The 26,253-nt window shown below is 55.2% G+C and overlaps 2 protein-coding genes across 5 annotated transcripts in view; both read left to right on the plus strand.

Moving 5' to 3' along the window:
- ZNF346 (zinc finger protein 346) overlaps positions 1 to 6,823 on the plus strand; it is a 58,456-nt gene extending 51,633 nt beyond the window's left edge. The window contains exon 5 of the mRNA XM_055386338.2: positions 4,976 to 6,823. Coding sequence (XP_055242313.1) covers positions 4,976 to 5,098 — 123 coding nt within the window. The 3' untranslated portion in view covers positions 5,099 to 6,823. The remainder of the gene's footprint in view (positions 1 to 4,975) is intronic.
- A 6,577-nt stretch (positions 6,824 to 13,400) lies between these two features.
- On the plus strand, positions 13,401 to 24,462 carry FGFR4 (fibroblast growth factor receptor 4). Of its 4 annotated transcripts, none has more exons than XM_004043064.5 (18): positions 13,401 to 13,630; positions 16,110 to 16,253; positions 16,950 to 17,213; positions 17,305 to 17,385; positions 17,498 to 17,664; positions 18,246 to 18,369; positions 18,882 to 19,072; positions 19,200 to 19,338; positions 19,691 to 19,884; positions 19,959 to 20,104; positions 20,207 to 20,328; positions 21,881 to 21,991; positions 22,084 to 22,274; positions 22,608 to 22,730; positions 22,838 to 22,908; positions 23,155 to 23,292; positions 23,609 to 23,714; positions 23,844 to 24,462. In XM_004043064.5, the coding sequence occupies exons 2-18, from the start codon at positions 16,163 to 16,165 to the stop codon at positions 23,991 to 23,993; spliced, it is 2,409 nt and encodes an 802-aa protein (XP_004043112.3). In that variant the 5' UTR covers positions 13,401 to 13,630; positions 16,110 to 16,162; the 3' UTR covers positions 23,994 to 24,462. The 4 variants fall into 4 exon arrangements, with proteins under 4 accessions (XP_004043112.3, XP_004043111.3, XP_018883939.3 ...); XM_004043063.4 differs by having other exon boundaries at positions 13,408 to 13,586; XM_019028394.4 differs by having other exon boundaries at positions 13,410 to 13,571.
- Positions 24,463 to 26,253: the final 1,791 nt, after the last annotated feature.

The following is a 26,253-nucleotide window of genomic DNA, read 5'->3' on the forward strand; positions in this document are numbered from 1 at the left end:
TGGGATTTCACAGGAAAGACACTTATTTTGTTTGTGTTTTGAAACAGCGTCTCACTCTGTCACACAGGCTGGAATGCAGTGGTGCAAACACAGCTCATTGCAGCCTCGACCTCACTGACTCAAGTGATCCTCCCACCTCAGCCTCCTGAGTAGCTGGGACTACAGGCGCACACCACCACACCCAGCTAATTATCTTATTTTTTGTAGACACAAGGTCCCACTGTGTTGCCCAGGCTGGTCTTGAACTCCTGAGCTCAAACGATCCTCCCACCTCGGCCTACCAGAGTGCTGGGATTGCAGACATGAGCCACCACACCTGGCCGGAAAGACTTATTGAGGGAGATGATCCTCTAGTGGTCATGAAGGTCAAAGGAGCCAGGTTGCTGGGGTGGGAGGAGGCTTAGTGAAAGGAACTAGAAGAGGCGAGTTGTGGAACACAGTTGATTGTTTCAATAATGGCCTCCCGTGAATCATTGCCTCCCTGTGCCTGTGTCCTTTTGCAATGTGACTTTATCATTGCTCCCATCAAGATCGGGCGGGGGCGGGGGGGGGGGTCCATTTCCCAGTCTCTTGAATCTGAACTAGTCTTGTGAGTTGCTTTGATCAGAGAATTCAGTAACATGACTGTACGACTTCCAAGGTTAGGACTTAAGTGCTCATGCAGCTTCCGTTCCTGACCCTGTGAAAGGAAGTTTGGGCTAGACCATGTGGCGACCACAGACCAGGTAGAGAGAGAAGCCAACAGCCAGCTCCATACATGTGAGGGAGGACATCCCAGACCCTCTAGCATAGCCAATCCACAGCATAAGCAGAACTGCCACCTGAGCCCAGCTAATCACAGAATTGTGAGAAATAATACATTGTTTTAAATAATTAAGTTTGGGAACAGTTTGTGCAGTAAAGGCTCACAGAATCACTAGGTATAATCATCAGAAGCTTCCTAGTGTCTGTTTACCCTTCTTCCTGTAATAAGCTTTTCTTTGAAAAACCCCACCCTCAGCTTATGTAGTCAGGGTGGGGAAGACCTCCACTCTCCTGGCTTTTGCCAGAACAGTTGAGAAGTTGCCAAGTGGGAATGTCTCGAGCCCAGAGCTGTTAGTGGCCTTCTTTGTCACTTCTTAGGGAGCACCTGTCATAGAGAAGAAGACAGAAGAGAGAATGAGTTTTGACCATACTGTTGGGAACCAGGATCAAGCTGTTTCTGAAGCCTGATTCACACCAGGATTTACAGTCATGCTCCTGTAGTCCCAGCTACTCAGGAGACTAAGGCAGGAGAATTTCTTAGGCCCAGGAGTTCAAATCCAGCCTGGGCAGCACAACAAGACCTCATCTCTTTAAAAAGTGCATGAGCCAGTACATTCACTATTTTGTGTAAGCAGGTTTGATTTTTGAGTTTCTGTGTCTTGCAACTGAATGAAAACGTTCGCTGAGAGTCAGAAAAATTGATAGAGGCTGAGCAGCTCCAGGGCAGAGGGCAGTTAGGTCAGACAGAGGAGGGATTCCTGGCCGGGCAAGTTGGCTCACACCTGTAATCCCAGCACTTTGGGAGGCCGAGGCGGGCGGATCATGAGGTCAGGAGAACGAGACCATCCTGGCTAACACGGTGAAACCCATCTCTACTAAAAATACAAAAATTTAGCCGGGCATGGTGGTGAGCACCTGTAGTCCCAGCTACTCGGGAGGCTGAGGCAGGTGAATGGCATGAACCCAGGAGGCGAAGCTTGCAGTGAGCCGAGATCGCGCCAGTGCACTCCAGCCTGGGCGACAGAGCAAGACTCCCTTCGTCTCAAAAAAAAAGAATTTTTTTAAAATAAAAATAAAATACATCTACATTTTGGCCGGGCATGGTGGCTCACGCCTGTAATCCCAGCACTTTGGGAGGCCACAGCAGGTGGATCATGAGATCAGGAGTTCAAGACCAGCCTGGACAACATGGTGAAACCCCATCTCTATTAAAAATACAAAAAAAAATTAGCCAGGCATGGTGGTGGGTGCCTGTAATCCCAGCTACTCATGAGGCTGAGGCGGGAAAATGGCTTGATCCCAGGAGGCAGAGGTTGCAGTGAGCCGAGATGAGTAACACTGTACCCCGGCCTGGGCGACAGAGCCAGACTCCGTCTCAAAAAACAAACAAAAAAAAATCTACACTTTTTAATACCCCTCCCTTCAATAGGTCAAGTTTAATTTCTACCCTATATCCCCTAATATGGGCTGTAAGTAGCAATTCACTTTACTTACTGATTGATTGATTGACTCAAGGTCTTGCTATGTCCCCCAGGCTGGAGTGCATGGCACAATCATAGGTCACTGCAGCCTCGATCTCCTGGGCTCAAGCAGTCCTGCCACCTCAGCCTCCTGAGTAGCTGGAACTACAGGCATGCACCACTGTGCCTGGCTAATTTTTTTTTTCTTTTTTTTTGAGACAGAGTTTCTCTCTTGTCGCCCAGGCTAGAGTGCAGTGGTGCAATCTCGGCTCACTGCAAACTCTGCCTCCTGGGTTCAAACGATTCTCCTGTCTCAGCCTCCCAATTAGCTGGAATTACAGGCACCCACCACCACGCCCAGCTAATTTTTGTACTTTTAGTAGATACAGGGTTTCACCAGGTTGACCAGGCTGATCTCGAACTCCCAACCTCAGGCGATTGACCTGCCTCAGCCTCCCAAAGTGCTGGGATTACAGGCATGAGCCACCGCGCCCGTCTGGCTAATATTTTTTATTAGGGTCTCACTCCATTGCCCAGGCTGGTCTCAAACTCCTAGGCTCAAGGAATCCTCCTCGCTCGGCCTCCTGAAGTGCTGGGATTATAGGCGTGAGCCACGGTGCCTGGCTGTGACTCACTTTCAACTAATAGAATAAGACAGAAGTGACAAGAATCTGATGTCTGAGAGTAAGTTATACATTACATTGCAGCTTCAGTATTTCTCTCTTGGATCACCAGCTCTGAGGGAAACCAGCTAACGTGTTGTGGGAACACTCAAGCAGCCCTATCAAGAGGCTGTTGTTGAGAGAAATGTAGGTATTCCACCAATGACAAAGATTCTTTGGTTGGCCAAATTTTAGTCAGGCTTCTGAGCCTTCTCCTAGGTCCATCTGTGCACTTCCTTGTAAAATCTAGTTTTAGCAAAGAACCTGCTAAGTCTAGTTTAGCAAGAACTGCCGCCCATCTTCGATATCTGATCAGGTTCCTCCTCCTCCACCATCCCCCAGGTGATGGCTGATGGGCCTGTCTTCAGCAAGAATCCTGTTGGGTCAGTTTGGACAGAATCCCTTTACCCCGACGTTTCCTCTTAGTCATTTTGTATTCACTGCTCCCCACTCTGCTCCTTGGCTCAGAATTCCCATTCGCCCATGCTGTATTCAGAATGGAGCCCAATCTCTCTCCCCCCCTGCAAGATCCCATTGCAGTGGTCCCTGTGACTATCTCAATGGTCCTGAATAAAGTTTTCTTTACTGTGCTTTAATAAGTATCGTTGAGCCGGGCGTGGTGGCTCACGCCTGTAATCCCAGCAGTTTGGGAGGCTGAGGTGGGTGGATCATTTGAGGTCAGGAGTTTGAGACCATCCTGGCCAATATGGTGAAACCCCATCTCTACTAAAAATACAAAAATTAGCTGGGCATGGTGACAGGTGCCTGTAATCCCAGCTACTTGGGAGGCTGAGGCTGGAGAATCGCTTGAACCCAGGAGGCGGAGGTTGCAGTGAGCCGAGATCACGCCACTGTACTCCAGCTTGGGCGACAGAGCGAGACTCTCAAGAAAAATAAATAAATAAACATAAAAACAAGTATCTTTGAATCATTTTTTCTTTAACACCAATAGTCAGCCAAATATTTGTTATGTAAAGTCGTTAAGTTTAAAAGTAATGTGTTATGAAGCAATGGATAACTAATACAGGTCTTTTTCCTAAAAGCCATGGAAATTTATTAAAAGGTTTTAAACAAATAGCAGTGAAAACAGGATGAATTTGCTGCCATGTAAACAAATAAGTACTATGGCCAAAGAGCCAACAGAGGAGAGTGGAGACACAAAGGAAGGGTGATCTACTGAGAAGGAGCCTTTTATTTATAAAGGGTTTAAGAAAAAGGATTAGCCAAAGAAAAAATTATTTGGTTCACATAGTGAAATGTTCAAAGAAGGAATGGCTTCAGGCATGGCTTGATCTAGGTGCACTCCAGCTCTTGGCCCTCTTGTTTCCTTTATTGCTGTCATTCACAGAGAAGCTCTCCCAAGCAACTCTAGGCATCCCTATTCACAGCTCAGCTTCTCAGAGAGTTGGTTTCCTATTCATTCCAATAAAAGGCCTAGACTGGCTCCCATTGGCCCTCCCATGGTCACATGCTCATCTCTGACTTAATCACAATGGCCTGGGAGATGGAATATTCTCCTTAGCCAGGTCTGGGTCACATGTCCACCATAAATGCCAAGGAGGAGTGTTGGTTTCATCCAGTCCCCCATGGACTGCTAGTAGGGGAGGACCACGACATCAAGAAAAGTTTGAGGGGTCGTTACCAGAGAGAGGAAAAGGGTTTTAATGTTCAGTTTAGGGTGGCCAGGAGGGATCTGAAAGAAAAAGGAATGCCTGGCCAGGCGCGGTGGCTCACGCCTGTAATCCCAGCACTTTGGGAGGCTGAGGCAGGTGGATCACCTGAGGTCAGGAGTTTGAGACCAGTCTGGCCAACATGGTGAAACTCCGTCTCTACTAAAAATACAAAAAATTACCCAGCCGTGGTAGCTTACACCTGTAATCCCAGCTACTCAGGAGGGTGAGGCAGGAGATTTGCTTGAACCTGGGAGGTGGAGGTTGCAGTGAGCTGAGATCATGCCACTGCACTGCAGCCCGGGCGACAGAGTGAGACTCAAAAAAAAAAAAAAGTCATTTTGGGAACCAGTCACCGCTTCTTTTTGATAGCCCCTGGTTTTGTTAGGGGAAGCAAGGGGTTCAGCAAAATGAATATACTTCCTGGCTTCCTTTGCAGCTAGGGGTGGCTGTGTCACAGTCTGGCCAAGGAAATGAAATTGGGAGTTGCTGTGTGGAAACTCAACTCTCTGGAACTTCTTCCTTCCTCCTGCCTCTGCACAAATGTGATGGCAGCAGCTGAAGCCAACATCTTGCAACCATGAGAGAAAAACCTGGAGAACAGACGAGTCCTCAACCCTGACTTCAGACCAACCCACACCCACCTCTAGACGTGGGGCTAAGTGAGAGATGGATACACTGTTTCATTTAAGCCCTGGTCACTTAGGTTTTCTGTTATTCACACCCCAACAAAACCCTACATGGTCCAGGAGAGCACCGGGCAAAGTACAGAAGGGCACGAGTTTACTTCCTGCTTCCATGGAGACCACCAACCCTCTCACCCTTCCAGCCCAGCCTCTGCCACTTCCCAGCTGTCGGTCCTCCTCCAAACAAATGTGCATGCCAACACCCAGTGGGTGTGAGGCTTGTAGGCCCAAGTCTAGAGAGAGCTGAGTCTGGCAAAGCCTGAAAGCCCCTGTCCTAGCAAGCCAGGCCACAGGTCTAGAGTATCCGAGACCAGTGAATAAGGGGACGGGGGGTGCTACTGAGACTGTGAGAAGCCCCAGGACCAGCCCAGGGTAGTTAGAACTGAGTGAGGTTAGCCGGGACTAACCTCACTCAGATCCCTCCTCCCCAGTTCCCCTCCATCCACTTTGGTTTGGAAGCCTCCCCAGAGCTCTCCCAGGCTGTCATCAGCTCTAAACTCTCTGCCTCCACAAAAATGCCCTGGGCAACCTGTAACTCACAGCCCTGCTGTCTTCAGAGTATAAACTGGAGACAGATGTACCCAGAATTGAGGACGGGTGGGAAATGAGGAGAAATGAAGGCTGAGGAGGGGTCATTCTCACAGTCCCTCCCTCTCGGTCACAGGAGGGTGTTGCCCATGCTTTTGGGTGGGTCCCAGGCCCATAGCTGCAAATATTCATATTGGCTACTCTTCAGTGAGCAAGGGGTATATGCCAGGCACTGGCATTGTGCTTGACATACATCATCATACTGAGTCCTCACGGAAGATGTATTATTCCCATTTCACAGAAGATGAAACTGAGGCTTGAGGTTAAGTGATTTGTCCGTGACCACAAAGAGTTTTCGGGACTCAAACCCAGATCTGTCACTGGGCAAGGTGGCTCACACCTATAATCCCAGCCCTTTGGGAGACTGAGGCCAGCAGATCTCTTGTGGCCAGGAGTTCAAGCCTGGCCAACAATGGCAAAACCCCGTCTCTACTAAAAATACAAAAATTAGCTGGGCGTGGTGGCACACACCCGTAATCCCAGCTACTCAGGTGGCTGAGGCAGGAGAATCACTTGAACCCAGGAGGTGGTGGTTGCAGTGAGCCTAGATCGTGCCACTGCATTCCAGCCTGAGCGACAGAGTAAGACTCTGTCTCCAGAAAAAACCCAGATCTGTCCGACTCTGACACCCAACCTTTAATCACTCACTTTATGTCAATGTCACCTCCGTTTTGACCAGCCAAGCTAGACCTCCCTGGAGCCTGTGGAGAAGCCAAGGTAGAAAAGGGTTGGGAAAGAATGATAAAATAGGCCAGGTGCGGTGGCTCAAGCCTGTACTCCCAGCACTTTTGGAGGCCGAGACAGGCAGATTGCTTGAGCCCAGCAGTTCAAGACCAGCCTGGGCAACATAATGAGACCCTGTTTCAACTTAAAAAAAAAATGGTAATGAACAATTGTCAATTCTGAGCAGCCGGGTATGGTATGACCCTGTGTACTTTTTCTGTATTTTAAAATGTTCTCAAAATAAAACTTGTTTAAAAAAAAAGAAGAGGACAAAGAAGAGGAGGAGGAAAAAGAAGAGGAAGGAAGGAGGAAAGAAGAGGAGGCGGAGGAAGAGGAGGGAGGGAGGGAGGAAGGAGAATAAATGAGGAAGAGGAAGAGGAAGGAGGAAAGAAGAGGGGGAGGAAGAGGAGGGAGGGAGGGAGGAAGGAGAATAAATGAGGAAGAGGAAGAGGAAGGAGGAAAGAAGAGGGGGAGGAAGAGGAGGGAGGGAGGGAGGAAGGAGAATAAATGAAGAGGAAGAGGAAGGAAGGAGGAAAGAAGAGGAGGGGGAGGGGGAGGAGGGAGGGAGGGAGGAAGGAAGGAGAATAAATGAAGAGGAAGAGGAAGGAAGGAGGAAAGAAGAGGAGGGTGAGGGGGAGGAGGGAGGGAGGGAGGAAGGAAGGAGAATAAATGAAGAGGAAGAGGAAGGAAGGAGGAAAGAAGAGGAGGGTGAGGGGGAGGAGGAGGGAGGGAGGGAGGGAGGAGAATAAATGAAGAGGAAGAGGAAGGAAGGAGGAAAGAAGAGGAGGGGGAGGAAGAGGAGGGAGGGAGGGAGGGAGGGAGGAGAATAAATGAAGAGGAAGAGGAAGGAAGGAGGAAAGAAGAGGAGGGGGAGGAAGAGGAGGGAGGGAGGGAGGGAGGGAGGAGAATAAATGAAGAGGAAGAGGAAGGAAGGAGGAAAGAAGAGGAGGGGGAGGAAGAGGAGGGAGGGAGGGAGGAAGGAAGGAGAATAAATGAAGAGGAAGAGGAAGGAAGGAGGAAAGAAGAGGAGGGGGAGGAAGAGGAGGAGGAGGGAGGGAGGAAGGAAGGAGAATAAATGAAGAGGAAGAGGAAGGAAGGAGGAAAGAAGAGGAGGGGGAGGGGGAGGAGGGAGGGAGGGAGGGAGGAAGGAGAATAAATGAAGAGGAAGAGGAAGGAAGGAGGAAATAAGAGGAGGGGGAGGGGGAGGAGGAGGGAGGGAGGGAGGGAGGAGAATAAATGAAGAGGAAGAGGAAGGAAGGAGGAAATAAGAGGAGGGGGAGGGGGAGGAGGAGGGAGGGAGGGAGGGAGGAGAATAAATGAAGAGGAAGAGGAAGGAAGGAGGAAAGAAGAGGAGGGGGAGGAAGAGGAGGAGGAGGGAGGGAGGAAGGAAGAAGAATAAATGAAGAAAGAGGCCAGGCAGAATGGCTCATGGCTGTAATCCCAGCACTTTGGGAGGCCAAGGCGGGTGGATCACCTGAGGTCATGAGTTCGAGACCAGCCTGGCCAACATGATGAAACCCTGTCTCTACTAAAAATACAAAAATTAGCGAGTCATGGTGGTGCATGCCCATAATCCCAGCTACTTGGGAGGCTGAGGCAGGAGAATTGCTTGAACCCGGGAGGTGGAGGTTGCAGTGAGCCGAGATTGCTCCACTGTACTCCAGCCTGGGCAATAAGAGCAAAACTTCATCACCAAAAAAATAATAATAATGTAAAATAAATAAATGAAGAAAGAACAAGACTGGGTCGGGTGCAGTGGCTCACGCCTGTAATCCCAGCACATTGGCAGGCCGAAGTGGGCAGATCACCTGAGGTCAGGAGTTGGAGACCAGTCTGGCCAAGATGGTGATTTTTGTCTTTACCAAAAGATACAAAAGTCAGCTGGGCATTGTGGTGCATGCCTGTAATCCCAGCTACTCGGGAGGCTGAGGCAGGAGAAGTGCTTGAACCCGGCAGGCGGAAGTTGCAGTGAGCCGAAATTGCGCCGCTGCACTACATCCTGGATGACAGAGTAGGACTCCATCTTGGGGGTGAAAAAAAAAAAAAAAAGAACAAGACTGGGCCCAGAGTTAGGGCCAGGCCCAGGCTGGAGTGGGGCCTGGGCAGGGGCCGGGCCGGCTTTAGTGGCAGCCCTTCTGCACAAGAGCCCCAGTGTTCCCTGGGCCCGGCTGCCATCCAAGAGCAACATCGTTGGCACCAGGCAACGTCTGCCCTCTACCCCCCGATGACTCTGCCCCCGGGCAGGTGAGGGGTAGGACCTGGCCTCAGGAGACCCTCCTGGCCCAGCCCAGCATTCTAGAGGCACAGAGTCTGCAAACCCCTGCCTGGGCCGGGTGTCTCCTCAGGACTGCTGGCTAAAAGGTCAAGGAGTGCAGTGCTCAGTCCCAGCCCCCACACCTCCCTCCCCAACACACTCACCTTCAGGTGAATCTGCACCTTCCCTGGCCACAGTTAAGGATGGAGACAGAAAGCATCTGATGCAGTAGCATCAATGATCCCACTCTGGAGAGTTATCCCGAGCTCTTCATCTTTGCCCCAGAAGACAGGGGTTCGAGTTCTGCAATTCACTTGCTAGATGACCTCAAAGAAGTAATTCCATCTCCCTGAGCTTGTTTCTTCATCTACAAATCAGAGCTAAGGATTCCTATGCCATTTGGCTTGGTGGAAGAATTAAAGGATATAACCCATGTACAACACCCAGCATGATGCCTGGCACGTAACGGGAGCTGAAGAGTCACGAGCTCAGGAACAGGAACACGTTCATTTCCCCCAACACTCCTAGGAAGAAAGAAGCTGGAGCAGCCGGGAGCCGTTGCTCACACCTGTAATCCCAGCACTTTGGGAGGCCGAGACGGGTGGATCACCTGAGGTCAGGAGATCGAGACCAGCCTGGCCAACATGGTGAAACCCCGTCTCTACAAAAATACAAAAATTAGCTGGGCATGGTTGCAGGTGCCTGTAGTCCCAGCTACTAGGAAGGCTGAGGCAGGAGAGGCAGGAGAATTGCTTGGGCCTGGGAGGCGGAGGTTGCAGTGAGCCAAGATCACACCACTGCACTCCAGCCTGGGCAATAGAGCGAGACTCCATCTCCACAAAAAAAAAAAAAAGGAAGAAGAGGAAGCTGGAGCATGACTGTTTTCTGGGTGGGGAAACTGAGGCAGAGGCAGGTTAACAGCAGGATCTTAGGGTGACAGGCTCTTGCCTCTGCTAAGCGAGAGAGAGAGAGAGAGAGAGAGAGTGTGTGTGTGTGTGTGTGTGTGTGTGTGTGTGTGTGTGTCTGAATGTTTTTTTTTTTTTTTTGAGACAGGGTCTTGCTCTGTTTCCCAGGCTAGAGTGCAGTGCGTGATCTTGGTTCAATGCAACATCTGCCTCCCAGGTTCAAGTGGTTCTCCTGCCTCAGCCACCCCAGTAGCTGGGATTACAGGCGTGCGCCACCATGCCTGGCCAATTTTTGTATTTTTAGTAGAGATGGGGTTTTACCATGTTGGCAAGGGTGGTCTCGAACTCCTGACCTCAAGTGATCTGCCCACCTCGGCCTCCCAAAGTGCTGGGATTACAGGAGTGAGCCACTGTGCCCAGTCATGTCTGAATGTCTTTGAGAAAGAGACTGCAAATGTGACTGGTGAAAGATTGCGTGTCAGCAAGAGAGTGAGACAGTGCAAAAGGCTTAGGTGCTCTCCCCGACTGGCTCAGCTTATCTCCCAGGCTGTAACTGATTACTTATCTGTCTGTCCCCACTACAATGTCAGCAGGCCCTTGAAGGGTAGAAGTAGGGTCCAGGCCAGGTGAGGTGGCTCACATCTGTAATCCCAGCATTTGAGGAGGCTGACATGGGCAGATAACTTGAGGTCAGGAGTTTGAGACTAGCCTGGTCAATATGGTGAAACCTTGTCTCTACTAAAAATATAAAAATTAGCCAGGTGTAGTAGTGCACATTTGTAATCCCAGCTGCTCAGGAGGCTGAGGCAGGAGAATCACTTGAACCCAGGAGGCAGAGCTTGCAGTGAACTGAGATCACACCACTGCACTCCAGCCTGGACAACAGAGCAAGACACTGTCTCCCAAAGAAAAGAAAAGAAAAAGAGTCCAATTCGGGGCTTTATCCCCAGGATTTAAAACAGTGGATGCCACATAGTGAACCTTCAATAAATAATCATTCAAATGAATGAGTGAATGAGTGAATGACTTTGTGAGGGAGCATCAGCCTCTGTGGAGGGTCAGTGTGAAAGGTTATGAGTGCGGGGAGAGGAGGCAGACAAGGGATATGGGGAACATATCCTAGGGACATCAGAGGGTTGCCAGTCTGAGGGATTTGCGCATCTCAGGAGACAAGGAGGTTGCAAGACCTGAGCTATGAAAACTTTTAGTTTGTCTTTGGCTCCGGTAAACTCAGGAAATGCCCGGGAAGGTGAATGAAAGCCACGTGGGGTCCAGCTCCAGCTGGCGGCTCACCCTGTCTCCCCCCACAACCACATTCACAAGGGGAGCCAGCAGAGGGCCAGAGGCAGGGAGCTGAACCCCTCCAGCAGTCCGGGAGGTCTGGCAAGGTCCCCTCTGGACAGGCAGCTCCCAGGGCCAGGAGCCTCATCTGTCCTGGGAGCTCCAGCAAGGCAGGACTCTAGAGAAGGGAACCAGGACAAATTGTTTTTAAAAGATAACCAATTAAAAAAAATTTATAATATACATATATATATATATTTTTTTTTTTTTTTTTGGAGACAGAGTCTCACTCTGTCACCCAGGCTGGAGTGCAATAGCACGATCTCGGCTCACTGCAACCTCCACCTCCCGGGTTCAAGCAATTCTCTGCCTCAGCCTCCCTAGTAGCTGAGATTACAGGCACATGCCACCATGCCTGGCTAATTTTTTTGTATTTTTAGTAGAGATGGGGTTTCACCATCTTGCCAGGTTGGTCTTGAACTCCTGACCTCGTGATCCACCCACCTAAGCCTCCCAAAGTGCTGAGATTACAGGCGTGAGCCACCGTGCCCAGCCTAATATATATTTTTAATAGAGACGAGATCTCACTATGTTGCCCAGGCTGGCCTCGAACTCCTGAGTTCAAGCGATCCTCCCGACTCAGCCTCCCACAGTGCTGGGATTATAGGCATGAGCCACCATGCCTGGCCCCAATTATTTTCTGATTTATCTTTGGGAGGAGACCATTCTTTCGCTTAAGAAGAAAAAGAAAAAAACAATTTTAAGTCTCTTTAATGGGCTTACAGTTATGCAAAGATATGCCACTATCCCTTTGGGAGTGAGGGTGGAAAGAACTAGACTTGCCTGCGTAACAATGAGAAAGGAAGTTGCTTCTTACGACAGGGTCTACACTAGCTAGAGGGGACAACCAGGACCTGAGCCTCGGACAGGGTCTCACTCCATAGCCTGTCGCCCAGGCTACAGTGCAGTGGAGCGATCACGGCTCACTGCTGCCTCGACTTCCTGGGCTCAAGCAATCCTCTGGCCTCAGCCTCCCGAGTAGCTGGGACCACAGGTGCACCCAGCCCATTTCCCTTCCTCTCAAGGTGCCTTAAGAGAAGGAGAAAGCTTGAGATTCAGGTGAGGGATGGGCAGAGATCAGAGGCTGCCTGGCCTCCTGGTTTGGCCACAGTCTAGATGCTCAGGAGAGAAGTGCTTACAGGTGAGGCAAACATGAGCCAGGTGGGCACGGAGCTATCTGGGAGCACCTACTGTATGCCAGACACTTGAACTCTAATGGTGAGGTCTGAGGACACAGTTCCTCTACTGAAAAATAGAGACAGGGCAACTATGTTGCCAGGGCTGGCCTCACACTCCTGAATTCAAGCTGTCCTCCTACCTCAGTCTCCTAGTAACTAGAACTACAGGCACCCGTCATTGTGCCCGGCCATTCCACAGCTATTTACATAATTAACTGTTCAGTTACAATTCTGGCAAGTGTGCTGAAGAAATAACAGGTCCTAAATAATTACAGCTAGTATTACAAAGCAAGCGCTGCATGCCAGGCTTACACATACTGCTAGCATGTCTACTTTTTGCAACAACCTCTTGTGGGTGAGACTATCATTTGCCTGTTTTACTGAAAGGACAGTGAAGACCGAGGCCTTGTGTGATGGTGCTGAGAGCTGGGCCTATGATGTCCAGCCCTGTAGTCTGTGCTCTGAACCACTTCACCCTGTTTCTTTCTCCATCCTCACAGTAGAGACGTCATCTAAGAGGAGCTTGCAAGTCCAGAGAGCTTCCTGAAGGAAGTAAGCTGAGAATAATATGAAATTAACCAGACCAAGGGGCATTCCAGGAAGAGAGAATGGTACGTGAAACTGCCCAGGAGTAGCAGGGTGGGAGCCAGGAGGCGTGGGTCATGGCAATCTATGTATAAAGAGCTATGGGAAGCTATAGGAAAATTTAAGGGAGTGGCTGACACAGTCAGATTTGTGTTGTAAGTATCACTCCGCAGGTTGCGCAGGGAACAAATGAGGGAGCAGAAGGAAGGGGTTCTCCTATCCGCTGCACGGTACTGCGCAGAAGACAGGGGAGCCAGGCATTCCCTGAAGGGTGAAAAGCAAGGAGTAGAGCTGGGTAGTAGACTAGAATTTAGAAGCCTGGCCTGGGGCCTGGGTGGGGCGAAAGAGGCGGAGCCTGAATGGGGTGTGTATAGGGGGTTGCGAGTAGGGGTGTGTGTATAGGCTGGGGCGGGGTCCCGGGAGTGGGCTGACTGGGTCGGGGGCGGGGCTCTCCAGGTGGGCGGGGATCTTGGCCACCCCTGGCCACACCTCTCTCCGGCTCGAGCTGGTCCAGGCGGGGCGGGCCCGAGGGGGTGTGGCAGGAGGTGGGCGGGCCCGGGTGGGGGGGGGGGGCGTGGAAGGAGGGGCGGGCCCGAGCAGGAGGGGGCGGGCCCGAGGGGCGGGGCGGGACAGGAGGTGGGCCGCTCGCGGCCACGCCGCCGTCGCGGGTACATTCCTTGCTCCCGGCGGAGGAGCGCTCGGGCTGTCTGCGGACCCTGCCGCGTGCAGGGGTCGCGGCCGGCTGGAGCTGGGAGTGAGGCGGCGGAGGAGCCAGGTGAGGAGGAGCCAGGTGAGCAGGACCCTGTGCTGGGCGCGGAGTCACGCAGGCTCGAGGTGAGCCGGAACCCTTGTGGGCCCGGGTTGCGCTCCCAGCCGCCAGGGGGCGAGAGGCGGCGGGGCTACGGGGACTGCCCCTCCCGGCGCAGGGGACCTGGGCGTCCGCCGGGCGGCAGGGGGTGGAGGGGGCGGTAAATCAGTAACCCGCAGTGCACACAGGGCCTTTTGTCCCGCTCCGTCCAAAGAGCACCCCGGCCGCGGAGCTGGTTACTCATTGCCCACCGAGGCGGGGGCAGGCTGGCCCTGTGCAGCTACCCTCGGGACCCATTGATTCGCACCTCCCCCCAGGCTGGCCCGGCAAGGGTGGGGGAGGACAAGCGCGCTTGTCCCTGCGGCTGTCTTCGCGCCGGCGGCAGAGATGAGGGACCTGAGGCCCCGAAAAGTTCAGTCACTTAGTGCCCGGGGGCCTCCAGCGCGAGTGCGGGAGGCTGAAGGAGAACCCAGGACTGTCTGATGCATAAGGCAGGCCCTCCATTCCCACGTGCGGGGTGGTCGGTCAGCGGTCAGCAGCCACGGGTGACTCGACTAAGGACTCTGATATCAGGGCAGCCTGGGGTAGGAATAAACTCCCCGGGCCTCCCCACCCACTCCCAGCCCAAGCTGTGTGCCCAAAGAGCTGCCCTCCCTGCCAAGCCGAGCTTGGTAGGGAGTTTTACCAAGGAGGATCCGACTGGATTCGAGAGTTGAGGTGGGCCAGAGACAGCAGTATCTGAGTCAGGTAGAGAAGAGCAATGAGGGGCACAGAGGGATGGGCAAGAGAGCACACGTGCCCAGTTCTGAAAGCCAATGGCTTCAGCGCTTCTGAAGGGGCAGACGGTGTGACCAAAGAGATAGGTAGCGGCAGAGAGGGAGCCCTAGGATGTTGAGCTGGATCCTGCTGGGCACAGGTAGCCATTAAGGGCTTGCAAGCTGGGGGGCGTGACATGGCAGACTTGCAGGTTTTTTTGTTTGTTTGTTTATTTTATTTTATTTTTTTATTTTGTTTTTTTTGAGACGGAGTCTCACTCTGTCGCCCAGGCTGGAGTGCAGTGGCGCGATCTCAGCTCACTGCAAGCTCCGCCTCCCGGGTTCGCGCCATTCTCCTGCCTCAGCCTCCCCAGTAGCTGGGATTACAGGCACCCGCCACCGCGCCCGGCTAATTTTTTGTATTTTTAGTAGAGACGGGATTTCACCGTGTTAGCCAGGATGTTCTCGATCTCCTGACCTCGTGATCCGCCCACCTCGGCCTCCCAAAGTGCTGAGATTACAGGTGTGAACCATCGCGCCCGGCTGACTTGTAGTTTTTTAAAACTCTGCTGGAAGGTGAAGGTTGAAGAGCCGAGGGAGAGGATGTTTCCAGAGGCCCATGCAAGAGATGGCCATGACCTGCCTTGAGAAGGGGCAGGGGAAGCCAGATGGACTGGAAGTGGAGTGGCAGTGACCAAGGAGGAGGAGGTGTGATAGGCTTCCCACGCAGGGTAGATCCAGAGACACCAGTGCCACCCATAGGCCCCTAGGACTGCAGTGGTCACCCAATTCCTTTGTCCCAGCTGAAACTCAGTTCTGAGTTCTATTTTGGGGAACAGAGGCGTCCTTGGTAGCATTTGGAAGAGGATAGCCAGCTGGGGTGTGTGTACATCACAGCCTGACAGTAACAGCATCCGAACCAGAGGTGACTGGCTGAGGGCAGACCCAGGGCAACAGGTTAACAGTTCTAGGGCCGGGCACAGGGAGGAGAACATTCCAACACTCTGTGCGCCCAGTGCCGATGCACGTTATCTCTTTTATCCTCAAAACAGTCCTATGAGGATAGTAAGCCAGAGAGAGACAGAGACAAGGAATTACAAGTTGGTGAGAGTCAGGATTTGAACTGGGCTCTGGCGGCTGGAAAATTCGGGTCTGTATTCTTTACAAAACCGTGTGTGCCTCAGATGGAGTTGGTGCATAACAAGCAGAGGTATCCAGGGTTGCGGTCCTACTTGCCACGGAAGGGGCTGCCTTGTCAGTTGTGAGCACCCAGCCCTGGAAATGTCAGTAATGCTATAAGGAGTGGGGATCGGATCAGATAACATCCAGATGCTGAAGTTAGACCTTGTGTCATTTTTCACTTTCTTTTTTGGCTCTTCTGCAATCAATTCATTTATTTAGCAAAAAAGAAATTATGTGTGCCGAGAGCATGCAGAAGATATGTCTCCGTTCTCTGCTTCCCTCCAAGAAAAGAATCCCAAAACTGCTTTCTGTGAACATGTGCCAGGGTCCCAGCAGGACTCAGGGAGAGCAGGAAGCCCAGCCAAGACCCCTTGCACAACCTACTGTGGGGAGGCCTTAGGTTCTGGCTACTACAGAGTTGGTTCCAGTCTGCACTGCTACAGCCTGGCCAGGGACTTGGACACATCTGCTGGCCACTTCCTGTCTCAGTTTCCTTATCTGCAAAATAAGGGAAAAGCCCCCACAAAGGTGCACGTGTAGCAGGAGCTCTTTTCCCTCCCTATTTTAGGAAGGCAGTTGGTGGGAAGTCCAGCCTGGGTTCCTGAGAGCTGTGAGAAGGAGATGCGGCTGCTGCTGGCCCTGTTGGGGGTCCTGCTGAGTGTGCCTGGGCCTCCAGTCTTGTCCCTGGAGGCCTCTGAGGAAGTGGAGCTTGGTATGGCTTCTGAGGTGGGAGAGGGTGGCAGGGGTGGGAAGAGTGGGCACCAGGAGGGGGCTGCTGGGCTGAGCAAAGCTGGAAAGGATCCTTGCCCAGGCCCTGAGAAGGTGGCGGCAGGGCAGGGCTCAACCACTGACACTCAGTCGGTGCCTGGCTTCCAGCAAGCATTCATCTATCACTGTGTCTGCGAGAGAGGACTGGCCTTGCAGGGCGCAGGGCCCTAAGCTGGGCTGCAGAGCTGGTGGTGAGCTCTTTGCCTGGGTGTGTGTGCGTGTGTGTGTGTGTGTGTGTTCTGTGCACTGGGTGTGTGACCTAGGAGGTCCAGGCAGCATGTGTGGTATAAGCATTATGAGGGTGATATGCCCCGGTGCAGCATGACCCTGTATGTGGCACCAACAGCATGTGCCTTGTGTGTGTGTGTGTCCGTGTGTGTGTGTATGCGTGTGTGTGTGTGTGTGTCTTGGCCACTGTCATGTGCACTAAATGCTGTGTGTGTGACATGCCCCAAGAGTGTGGCATTTGCCCTGGGTGTGGCATCCGCAGCATGTGGCTGTGCGGGTGTCAAGGAGTGGTGGCTCCTTCAGCATGCGTTGCGAAGTGCTTGTGCCCTGCATGTGCGGTGTGTTCTCTGTACACAGGAGGCTGCCTCAGATGGGGCTGCGGGGTCTGCTGACCTCTGCCCTCTGCCCACAGAGCCCTGCCTGGCTCCCAGCCTGGAGCAGCAAGAGCAGGAACTGACAGTAGCCCTTGGGCAGCCTGTGCGGCTGTGCTGTGGGCGGGCTGAGCGTGGTGGCCACTGGTACAAGGAGGGCAGTCGCCTGGCACCTGCTGGCCGTGTACGGGGCTGGAGGGGCCGCCTAGAGATTGCCAGCTTCCTACCTGAGGATGCTGGCCGCTACCTCTGCCTGGCACGAGGCTCCATGATCATCCTGCAGAATCTTACCTTGATTACAGACGGTAAGAGACTCTAGCAGGGAGTGAAGGGATGCCTGGGGAGACAGACCTGCCCCTCTTGGACCTTAGATGCTTCCCTCTGTCCCTGATGTAGACTCCTTGACCTCCAGCAACGATGATGAGGACCCCAAGTCCCATAGGGACCCCTCGAATAGGCACATTTACCCCCAGCAAGGTCAGTAAGTCTCCAAGGACTTGTGTCCCCGCTGCTGCTCATCTGATCACTGAGAAGAGGAGGCCTGTGTGGGAACACACAGTCATTCTAGGGGCCTTCCCCTGCCCTCCAGCACCCTACTGGACACACCCCCAGCGCATGGAGAAGAAACTGCATGCGGTACCTGCGGGGAACACCGTCAAGTTCCGCTGTCCAGCTGCAGGCAACCCCACGCCCACCATCCGCTGGCTTAAGGATGGACAGGCCTTTCATGGGGAGAACCGCATTGGAGGCATTCGGGTGAGTCTCTGGGTTCCAAGACCGTCTGCTCCCCCATTTTCATTCCTTCATCAGTCCCCTCATACCTACAAGCATACCTATAAATCAATCGAATGAGTGAAGCGATTGCGGGGCCCCCGGAAGGAGCCCTGGACTGTGGGCCTGGGCAGCTCTGGTTCCCCTTCTGCTACTCTCTGGCAAGTGACTTAACCTCTCAGCCTCAGCAACTCCATTTGTAAAGGGAGAAGAATCACTGACTGGTTGGCCTCCATAAGCCTTAGCATCTCATCATCTTGATGAGACCCTGCAGGGTCGGCTCCATGCTGTCATGAGGCAACTGAGTCTCAGAGAAGGCAAGGGCTGGCTCACAGTAGCACAGCTAGGGAGAGGGAGAGCTAAAATTCCAAAGGCTCAAACCCAAGGCTCAAGCACACTGGGGAGCCCACTCCTTTGTGCCATAGTCCTTGGCCTGGGCCTGATGTTCTCAGGGCCTAGAGAGCTTGACAAGAGCCCTGTGGGCAGGATGAGGATCTAGCCTCCTGGTCCTCTGGCCCCCTTGGTGGACATGGTCTGGTGGTCCCGGACACTCTCTCTGCCTGCAGCTGCGCCATCAGCACTGGAGTCTCGTGATGGAGAGCGTGGTGCCCTCGGACCGCGGCACATACACCTGCCTGGTAGAGAACGCTGTGGGCAGCATCCGCTATAACTACCTGCTAGATGTGCTGGGTGAGTGCGGGGCTGGGAACAGGGGAGACCTGACCCATTTTGGGCTCAGTTGTGCCCTCTTGGTGGGGTCTAGTCTGGCGGGCAGGATGGACTCAGATGAGTCAGGCAGCTTGGTGACCAGGTGGGTCAGGGGAAAGCACAGGGGTTAGTGTGGGGCTGGAGGAGCAGGGGTCTGCCAAGAGGAAAAACAAGAAGGACATCCAGGCAGAGGGTGCAGCCTGAGTGGAGGGCCTGAGTATAACAAACACCCTGCACTTGCAGGCCAGTATATTCGTAGGGCGTGGCGTTTATATGGGGAGCCAGGTGGTGGAGGGTTTTGAATGCTAGGCTGAGATGTTGTCCTTGACCCGAAGCAATGGGGAGCCAGGGAAGGTTTAAGCAGGGTAAGCAGGAGACGGACAAGAAGCTGCAGAAAGGTCCCTCCCTTGAACTTGAGGAAGGCTGGAGGGAGGCAAACAGGGTGCTTCTATGGGTGCCAGTGGTCAGGGTTGACTGTCTTGCCCGGTCCCCAGAGCGGTCCCCGCACCGGCCCATCCTGCAGGCCGGGCTCCCGGCCAACACCACAGCCGTGGTGGGCAGCGACGTGGAGCTGCTGTGCAAGGTGTACAGCGATGCCCAGCCCCACATCCAGTGGCTGAAGCACATCGTCATCAACGGCAGCAGCTTCGGAGCTGACGGTTTCCCCTATGTGCAAGTCCTAAAGGTGCACCCTGCTGCAGCCTGGGCCCCATTCTTCTCCCACCTTGGGTTGGGGGGCTCCCCAGCTTCCCTGTTGGCCACAGTGTGGCCCCAGGCCCTGCTGTGACCCCAGAGCATGTCCCCCTCCCCAGACTGCAGACATCAATAGCTCAGAGGTGGAGGTCCTGTACCTGCGGAACGTGTCAGCCGAGGACGCAGGCGAGTACACCTGCCTCGCAGGCAATTCCATCGGCCTCTCCTACCAGTCTGCCTGGCTCACAGTGCTGCCAGGTGAGCACCTGAAGGGCCAGGAGATGCTGCGAGATGCCCCTCTGGGCCAGCAGTGGGGGCTGTGGCCTGTTGGGTGGTCAGTCTCTGTTGGCCTGTGGGGTCTGGCCTGGGGGGCAGTGTGTGGATTTGTGGGTTTGAGCTGTATGACAGCCCCTCTGTGCCTCTCCACACGTGGCCGTCCATGTGACCGTCTGCTGAGGTGTGGGTGCCTGGGACTGGGCATAACTACAGCTTCCTCCGTGTGTGTCCCCACATATGTTGGGAGCTGGGAGGGACTGAGTTAGGGTGCACGGGGCGGCCAGTCTCACCACTGACCAGTTTGTCTGTCTGTGTGTGTCCATGTGCGAGGTAGAGGAGGACCCCACATGGACCGCAGCAGCGCCCGAGGCCAGGTATACGGACATCATCCTGTACGCGTCGGGCTCCCTGGCCTTGGCTGTGCTCCTGCTGCTGGCCGGGCTGTATCGAGGGCAGGCGCTCCACGGCCGGCACCCCCGCCCACCCGCCACTGTGCAGAAGCTCTCCCGCTTCCCTCTGGCCCGACAGGTACTGGGCGCATCCCCTACCTCACATGTGGCAGCCTGACTCCAGCAGGCAGAACCAAGTCTCCCACTTTGCAGTTCTCCCTGGAGTCAGGCTCTTCCGGCAAGTCAAGCTCATCCCTGGTACGAGGCGTGCGTCTCTCCTCCAGCGGCCCCGCCTTGCTCGCCGGCCTCGTGAGTCTAGATCTACCTCTCGACCCACTATGGGAGTTCCCCCGGGACAGGTGCGCTGAGCTGTGTGGGGGCAGGGACGCGGGCGCCGGGTTGCAGCCCGCCCTCCGCAGGGGTGACTCGGAGGTCTGAGACTGGACTTTCTCCATCTCCAGGCTGGTGCTTGGGAAGCCCCTAGGCGAAGGCTGCTTTGGCCAGGTAGTACGTGCAGAGGCCTTTGGCATGGACCCTGCCCGGCCTGACCAAGCCAGCACTGTGGCTGTCAAGATGCTCAAAGGTGAGTGTGGCCCAGTGTGGTGGCTCACACCTGTAACGCCAGCACTTTAGGAGGCTGAGGGTGGGAGGATCACTTGAATCCAGGAATTCGAGGCCAGCCTGGGCAACATGGCGAGACTTCATCTCTACAAAAAAAAATAAGAAAATTAGTTGGGTGTGGTGGTGTGTGCCTTTAGTCTCAGTTACTAGGGAGGCTGAGGCAGGAGGATCCCTTGAATCCAGGAGTTGGAGGTTGCAGGGAGCCATGATCACGCCACTGTATTCCAGCCTGGGCAATACAGTGAGACCCTATCTAAAAAAATAAATAAATAAATAAAAATAAAAGGTGAACGTGGCAGCCTGGAGGAGGTGCTATGGCATTGGGACTAATAGAAGGGGCTCACGGTGCCACCAGGTGAGCCCTGGAGCTGGGAGAGGCTGTGGGATCCCACCCTTAAACCTGCAATTCACCTCTGCTCCTGACCCTGGCAAGTGACTTCTGAGCCTCAGTTTTCCCTTGTGTCATATGGGGTAGATAACAGTCCCTACTCCCAGCCCAAGGATTGTGGAAAGTGCCTGGCTCATAGTCAGGGCTCAATAAATCTTCACCACTGGGGTGATGATGATGAGAAGAATTTGGTGTGACAGGCTTGATATCCTGTGTCAGCATTAGTCTGTGTCAGCTTTGACTTCACATCTCCTTGTCAGCCTCACAGGCCCTCTACCTCCTTCCTTATGGTTCCCCCCAGACACACCCTCAGCCTCCCTTGGACCCTCCCTAGGTCTGCCCCCCACGTCCACTGCCGTAGGAGGACAGCCCTTCTGCTTGCACCCAGGCCCAGCCCCGGGGTGCTCTTGCTGGGCACTCCTGCACCCCACCCATCAGGGCCTCTCCTTGCAGTTCCCCAGCCCCCTCTGCAAGAATGGCCTCCACTGCTCTTCTGCTCCTCCCCTCCTCTCTACACAGCTGGGGCCACCTGGTGCTCCCTGGGAGGCAGGGATTGAGAAATGCACATTGTGTCATTGGCCCAGGGCCACAGGTCAGCCCCAGGGGCTCAGCCAGAGAAGCCAAAGCAGCCTTCTTCCCAAGCTGCCCGGCTGCACCCGGCCTGCCGCCAGCTCCCTGAATTCCCAGGCCAGTTGGAAGCCAGGCCCTGGTCAAACAGACCCCAGGGCGCCAGCCTGCTTTCCACACCCAGAAGCTCTGACCCCATGCGGGGACTACCGCTGACCCCTCCAGAGGCAGCTTCCTTCCTTCCTTCCTGCTCCGAGCTCTTCCCCTCTCTCCTGTGTCCTGGGCCTGCCCGCTGGAAGGCCTGCCTCTTAGATCCTTGATACAGTTGCATCCTTGCAACTGCTGTGACAGGCAGGGTGTGACCCACTGCTCTGTTTCCCACAAGACGAACCTGAGGTTCAGAGACGCTAGGAGACTTTTTCAAGGCCACACAGCCTAGCAAGGATTCAGCCCTAGACCTACGTAGCCCTGGTCCAGTGCTCCTTGTCCTGCCCCTGCCTCTGCATGCTCCCTCATGTAGCTGGAGGGCAGCCTCTTCACCCGTCTGCTGCCCTTACAGACAACGCCTCTGACAAGGACCTGGCCGACCTGGTCTCGGAGATGGAGGTGATGAAGCTGATTGGCCGACACAAGAACATCATCAACCTGCTTGGTGTCTGCACCCAGGAAGGTGGGGCCGAGGCGGGGCTGGCTGCACGGGCCGTTAGGGTGCAGAGCCAAAGCTTTGGCAGCCTCTCCACGCTCCCTCCACTCCCTCTGCAGGGCCCCTGTACGTGATCGTGGAGTGCGCCGCCAAGGGAAACCTGCGGGAGTTCCTGCGGGCCCGGCGCCCCCCAGGCCCCGACCTCAGCCCCGACGGTCCTCGGAGCAGTGAGGGGCCGCTCTCCTTCCCAGTCCTGGTCTCCTGCGCCTACCAGGTGGCCCGAGGCATGCAGTATCTGGAGTCCCGGAAGGTACAGGCGCTAGGGCTCTGAGCCCCTCTCAGTCTCTCCAGCTCCATTCTCAGGCCTGTGGCATTCAATGTCCCGACTTCTCCCTCTCTGCTCTTTTTCATGACCCCACCTCAGTGTCCCCAGGCATTCACGCTTTCCTGCATTCCCCACTTGTTCCTCACCCTTCCCCAGAGGGGAGAGGGGACGCAGGAGAAGGCGCTCCCCGTTTCTAAACCTTGACCTCCTCCTCTGTAAAGTGGGTGGAGGGCCCCTGCCCCCGGGCCTGCGGGGGGGTGGTGTGTGCTCAACTCCAGGCCAGGTGTCCTGATGCACCCAAGCCCCCGCTCCCTGCAGTGTATCCACCGGGACCTGGCTGCCCGCAATGTGCTGGTGACCGAGGACAATGTGATGAAGATTGCTGACTTTGGGCTGGCCCGCGGCGTCCACCACATTGACTACTATAAGAAAACCAGCAACGTGAGGGAGATGGGGCAGAACTGGATGGGGGTGGAGGGGCACTGGGCCCGGGGTGGCAGGCACGAGGACCTGTGGGACTCTGCACTGAGGCCCTCTCTCCCCTCCAGGGCCGCCTGCCTGTCAAGTGGATGGCACCCGAGGCCTTGTTTGACCGGGTGTACACACACCAGAGTGACGTGTGAGTCCTGCCAGCGGTCACCGTCCTACCCCACAAAAAGGGCAAGGCACTGCCCAAAGTCACGTGGCCCCAGGAGTCATGCGCTCGAGGGCTCCTTCAGATTTGGTCTGGGACCCGAGTGGGCCCAGACTCCAGGAGGAGCCCATTCCCCACCAGCTGTGGTGGGTCATGTCTGTGGGGTCCCCCGTCCAAGCCCCGGTCGTAGGGAGGGCGCTGAGCCACACTGAGCCCTGGCCCTGCCTCCAGGTGGTCTTTTGGGATCCTGCTATGGGAGATCTTCACCCTCGGGGGCTCCCCGTATCCTGGCATCCCGGTGGAGGAGCTGTTCTCGCTGCTGCGGGAGGGACATCGGATGGACAGACCCCCACACTGCCCCCCAGAGCTGTGAGGCCTCACCCTGCCCTCGAACCCACTTTCCAGTCCTCCCCCTCCTCTGCCCTGACCATGGCCTCAGGGTGTGCCCCGGCCAGAAGGACAACACTAACAACAACTCCTCCTCCTCCTCCTCTTCCTCCTCCTCCTCCTCCTCCTCCTCCTCCTCCTCAGCCTAGCGGAGTGTCCTGGCCTGGCTTCCACTGATGACCCTCCTATCCCTCATCAAACTCCCCACCAAACTCCTCCCCACCCAGAGAACCCCCGGTCCTCCCCTTCCTCCTGAAGGCCTGAGGCTCCCTGTGACCCTCCGCCCCACCTCTCGCAGGTACGGACTGATGCGTGAGTGCTGGCACGCGGCGCCCTCCCAGAGGCCTACCTTCAAGCAGCTGGTGGAGGCGCTGGACAAGGTCCTGCTGGCCGTCTCTGAGGAGGTACAGCCCCTCCCACCCACCACCTCCCTCTGCCTGCTCCCCTCCAGGCCTCATCTGGCCTGACCGCGTGGACATGCGCCCCGTCCCATCCCGGGCGCTGCAGAGGCTGACCAGCTCCGTTCCCCACAGTACCTCGACCTCCGCCTGACCTTCGGACCCTATTCGCCCTCCGGTGGGGACGCCAGCAGCACCTGCTCCTCCAGTGATTCTGTCTTCAGCCACGACCCCCTGCCATTGGGATCCAGCTCCTTCCCCTTCGGGTCTGGGGTGCAGACATGAGCAAGGCTCAAGGCTGTGCAGGCACATAGGCTGGTGGCCTTGGGCCTTGGGGCTCAGCCACAGCCTGACACAGTGCTTGACCTTGATAGCATGGGGCCCCTGGCCCAGAGTTGCTGTGCCGTGTCCAAGGGCCATGCCCTTGCCCTTGGAGCTGCCGTGCCTGTGTCCTGATGGCCCAAATGTCAGGGTTCTGCTCGGCTTCTTGGACCTTGGCACTAAGTCCCCATCCCGGGTTCGGCTGAGCCTGGCTGGAGAGCTGCTATGCTAAACCTCCTGCCTCCCCATACCAGCAGGAGGTTCTGGGCCTCTGAACCCCCTTTCCCCACACCTCCCCCTGCTGCTGCTGCCCCAGCATCTTGACGGGAGCATTGGCCCCTGAGCCCAGAGAAGCTGGAAGCCTGCCGAAAACAGGAGCAAATGGCGTTTTATAAATTATTTTTTTGAAATAAAGCTCTGTGTGCCTGGGTCTTCCCTGAGCAACATGGAGGGGGGTGAGGTGGAGGGATCCCTCCAGCAGAGTTCTGCCTACAGGACACGGACTGAGGGCACTGGACCAGGCCATGGACTCCGCCACCTCCACTGCCCCAGGAGCCAGTGTGTGCCTATCTGGGTCCGCCTGTCCCACCAGCCCTATCTTGTGTCTGCGACGGTGTGAATGAGTGTTAATGGGCTGAGTCCGCATTGCACTATACACGGTGGGACTCCTGTACCCTCTGCACATGTGTGTATGTGTGCCCTGCAGCTGTCCCCAAGGGAGCTGGCAGCCCCCCTCCCCCATCTGCTCAGCATTAACCAAGCTGACCGTTAACACAGCATGAAAATCTGAGAGCCAGCCTTAGGCCGCGGCCTGCTCCCACGCTCTGCCGGCTCAGGCTGGGGGCTTGTGGAGGCCATGCCCGCCCCGCCCTGGCCAGTCTCCCGGGCAGCAGCTGGTTGCCACCCGCCTGGGCTGCAGCTGTCCCTGCCTGCCTGGTCTTCCACTGAGGAGCCATCACAGCCCTGTACTCAGAGCTCCTCAGAGTGAGCAGCTTCTCAAGGCTCTGAGCATGGAACCTCCTTCCCTGGCCCCATCCTGGCACGTACTGCTACTCCCCAGCCCCTGAGCCTTGAGTGGGCCATGGGGGGCCCAGGCATGGCGTCTGACCCAGCACTTGGCACTCTCCTGTCCTTTTCCTTATAGGCCTCAGGCTGGGACAGGACTGCCCAACCAGGACAGCCTTTATGGAGGCCATCGGGATTGTCCCCGTCTGCCCCCAGGGAGTGGTGGCTGAAAATGCGTATGCGGTCAGAGGGGTCAGACAGAGGAATTGGAGGCTGGGGCCTCCTTGGAAGACTGAGCGTCAGCTCATGATTGCTTATCCTCACTCTGGGCTCCTCCCAGCTCTCAGCATAGCCTCTCCAGCTGATGGTATCCCACATAGAACTCATCTTACCCCCAGAACCGTAGCTCCTCCAGGGCAGGAACCAGGGAGTCACCTGACTACTTCCCTCAAGAACCCTGTTCCAGGCCAGGTGCGGTGGCTCACCCCTGTAATCCCAGCACTTTGGGAGGCCGAGGCGGGCGGATCACCTGAGGTCAAGAATTCGAGACCATCCTGGACAACATGGCAAAACCCTGTCTCTACTAAAAAATACAAAAATTAGCCAGGCATAGTGGGGCACACCTGTAGTCCCAGCTACTCAGGAGGCTGAGGCAGGAGAATCATTTGAATCTGGGAGGCGAGGGTTGCAGTGAACCGAGATAGTGCCAGCCTGGGCTAGGGAGCAAGGCTCTGTCTCAAAAAAAAAAAAACCCTATTCCCTCATGCGCTTCCATGGTCCAGCCGTGGCTCCTGAGGCCAGCACTGCCACCTCTCTGATAATCACTGTCTTTGCCCATGAGTAGGGTGCACCTGTCCCGCCTGCCTCCTGGGGCTTAGGGTTTAGGAGGAAGCACGTGCAGATGCACATAGGCTTGGGGGAGGGTGTGATGCGAAGGCCCATGGGTTGGGCTGCGGAGGCCCATGGGTTGGGCTGTGGTGCTTCCCTGGGAGCCGGTGCTGGGGCTTTTGTGTCCCTGAGTGCCCCCCTCCGAGCCCTAGGTATCCAGCCTCCCTTTTGCTCCCTCCCCTGCAGGTGGCTCCAGAGGTAGCTTCCAAAAGCAGACTGGGGTTATGCTCCCTCCTGCTCTCAACGACCCCCACTAACTCCCGAAAGCCCCCAGACTGACCGACTTTCTTTTACCTGCCTTCCTTCCTTCCTTCTTTTCTTCCTTCCTTCC

The sequence above is a fragment of the Gorilla gorilla genome, chromosome 4 (genome assembly GCF_029281585.2).
Source record: "Gorilla gorilla gorilla isolate KB3781 chromosome 4, NHGRI_mGorGor1-v2.1_pri, whole genome shotgun sequence".
NCBI classification, from domain to species: domain Eukaryota; kingdom Metazoa; phylum Chordata; class Mammalia; order Primates; family Hominidae; genus Gorilla; species Gorilla gorilla.

What these genes read in the sequence shown, in the direction of transcription:
- FGFR4 (XM_004043064.5), top strand. Translation starts at nt 16,163, where the DNA reads ATGCGGCTGCTGCTGGCCCTGTTGGGGGTCCTGCTGAGTGTGCCTGGG. An exon ending in GGCTGTCAAGATGCTCAAAG is followed by an intron (nt 20,329 to 21,880) that starts GTGAGTGTGGCC and finishes CTGCCCTTACAG; the next exon opens with ACAACGCCTCTGACAAGGAC. An exon ending in TACACACACCAGAGTGACGT is followed by an intron (nt 22,909 to 23,154) that starts GTGAGTCCTGCC and finishes CCCTGCCTCCAG; the next exon opens with GTGGTCTTTTGGGATCCTGC.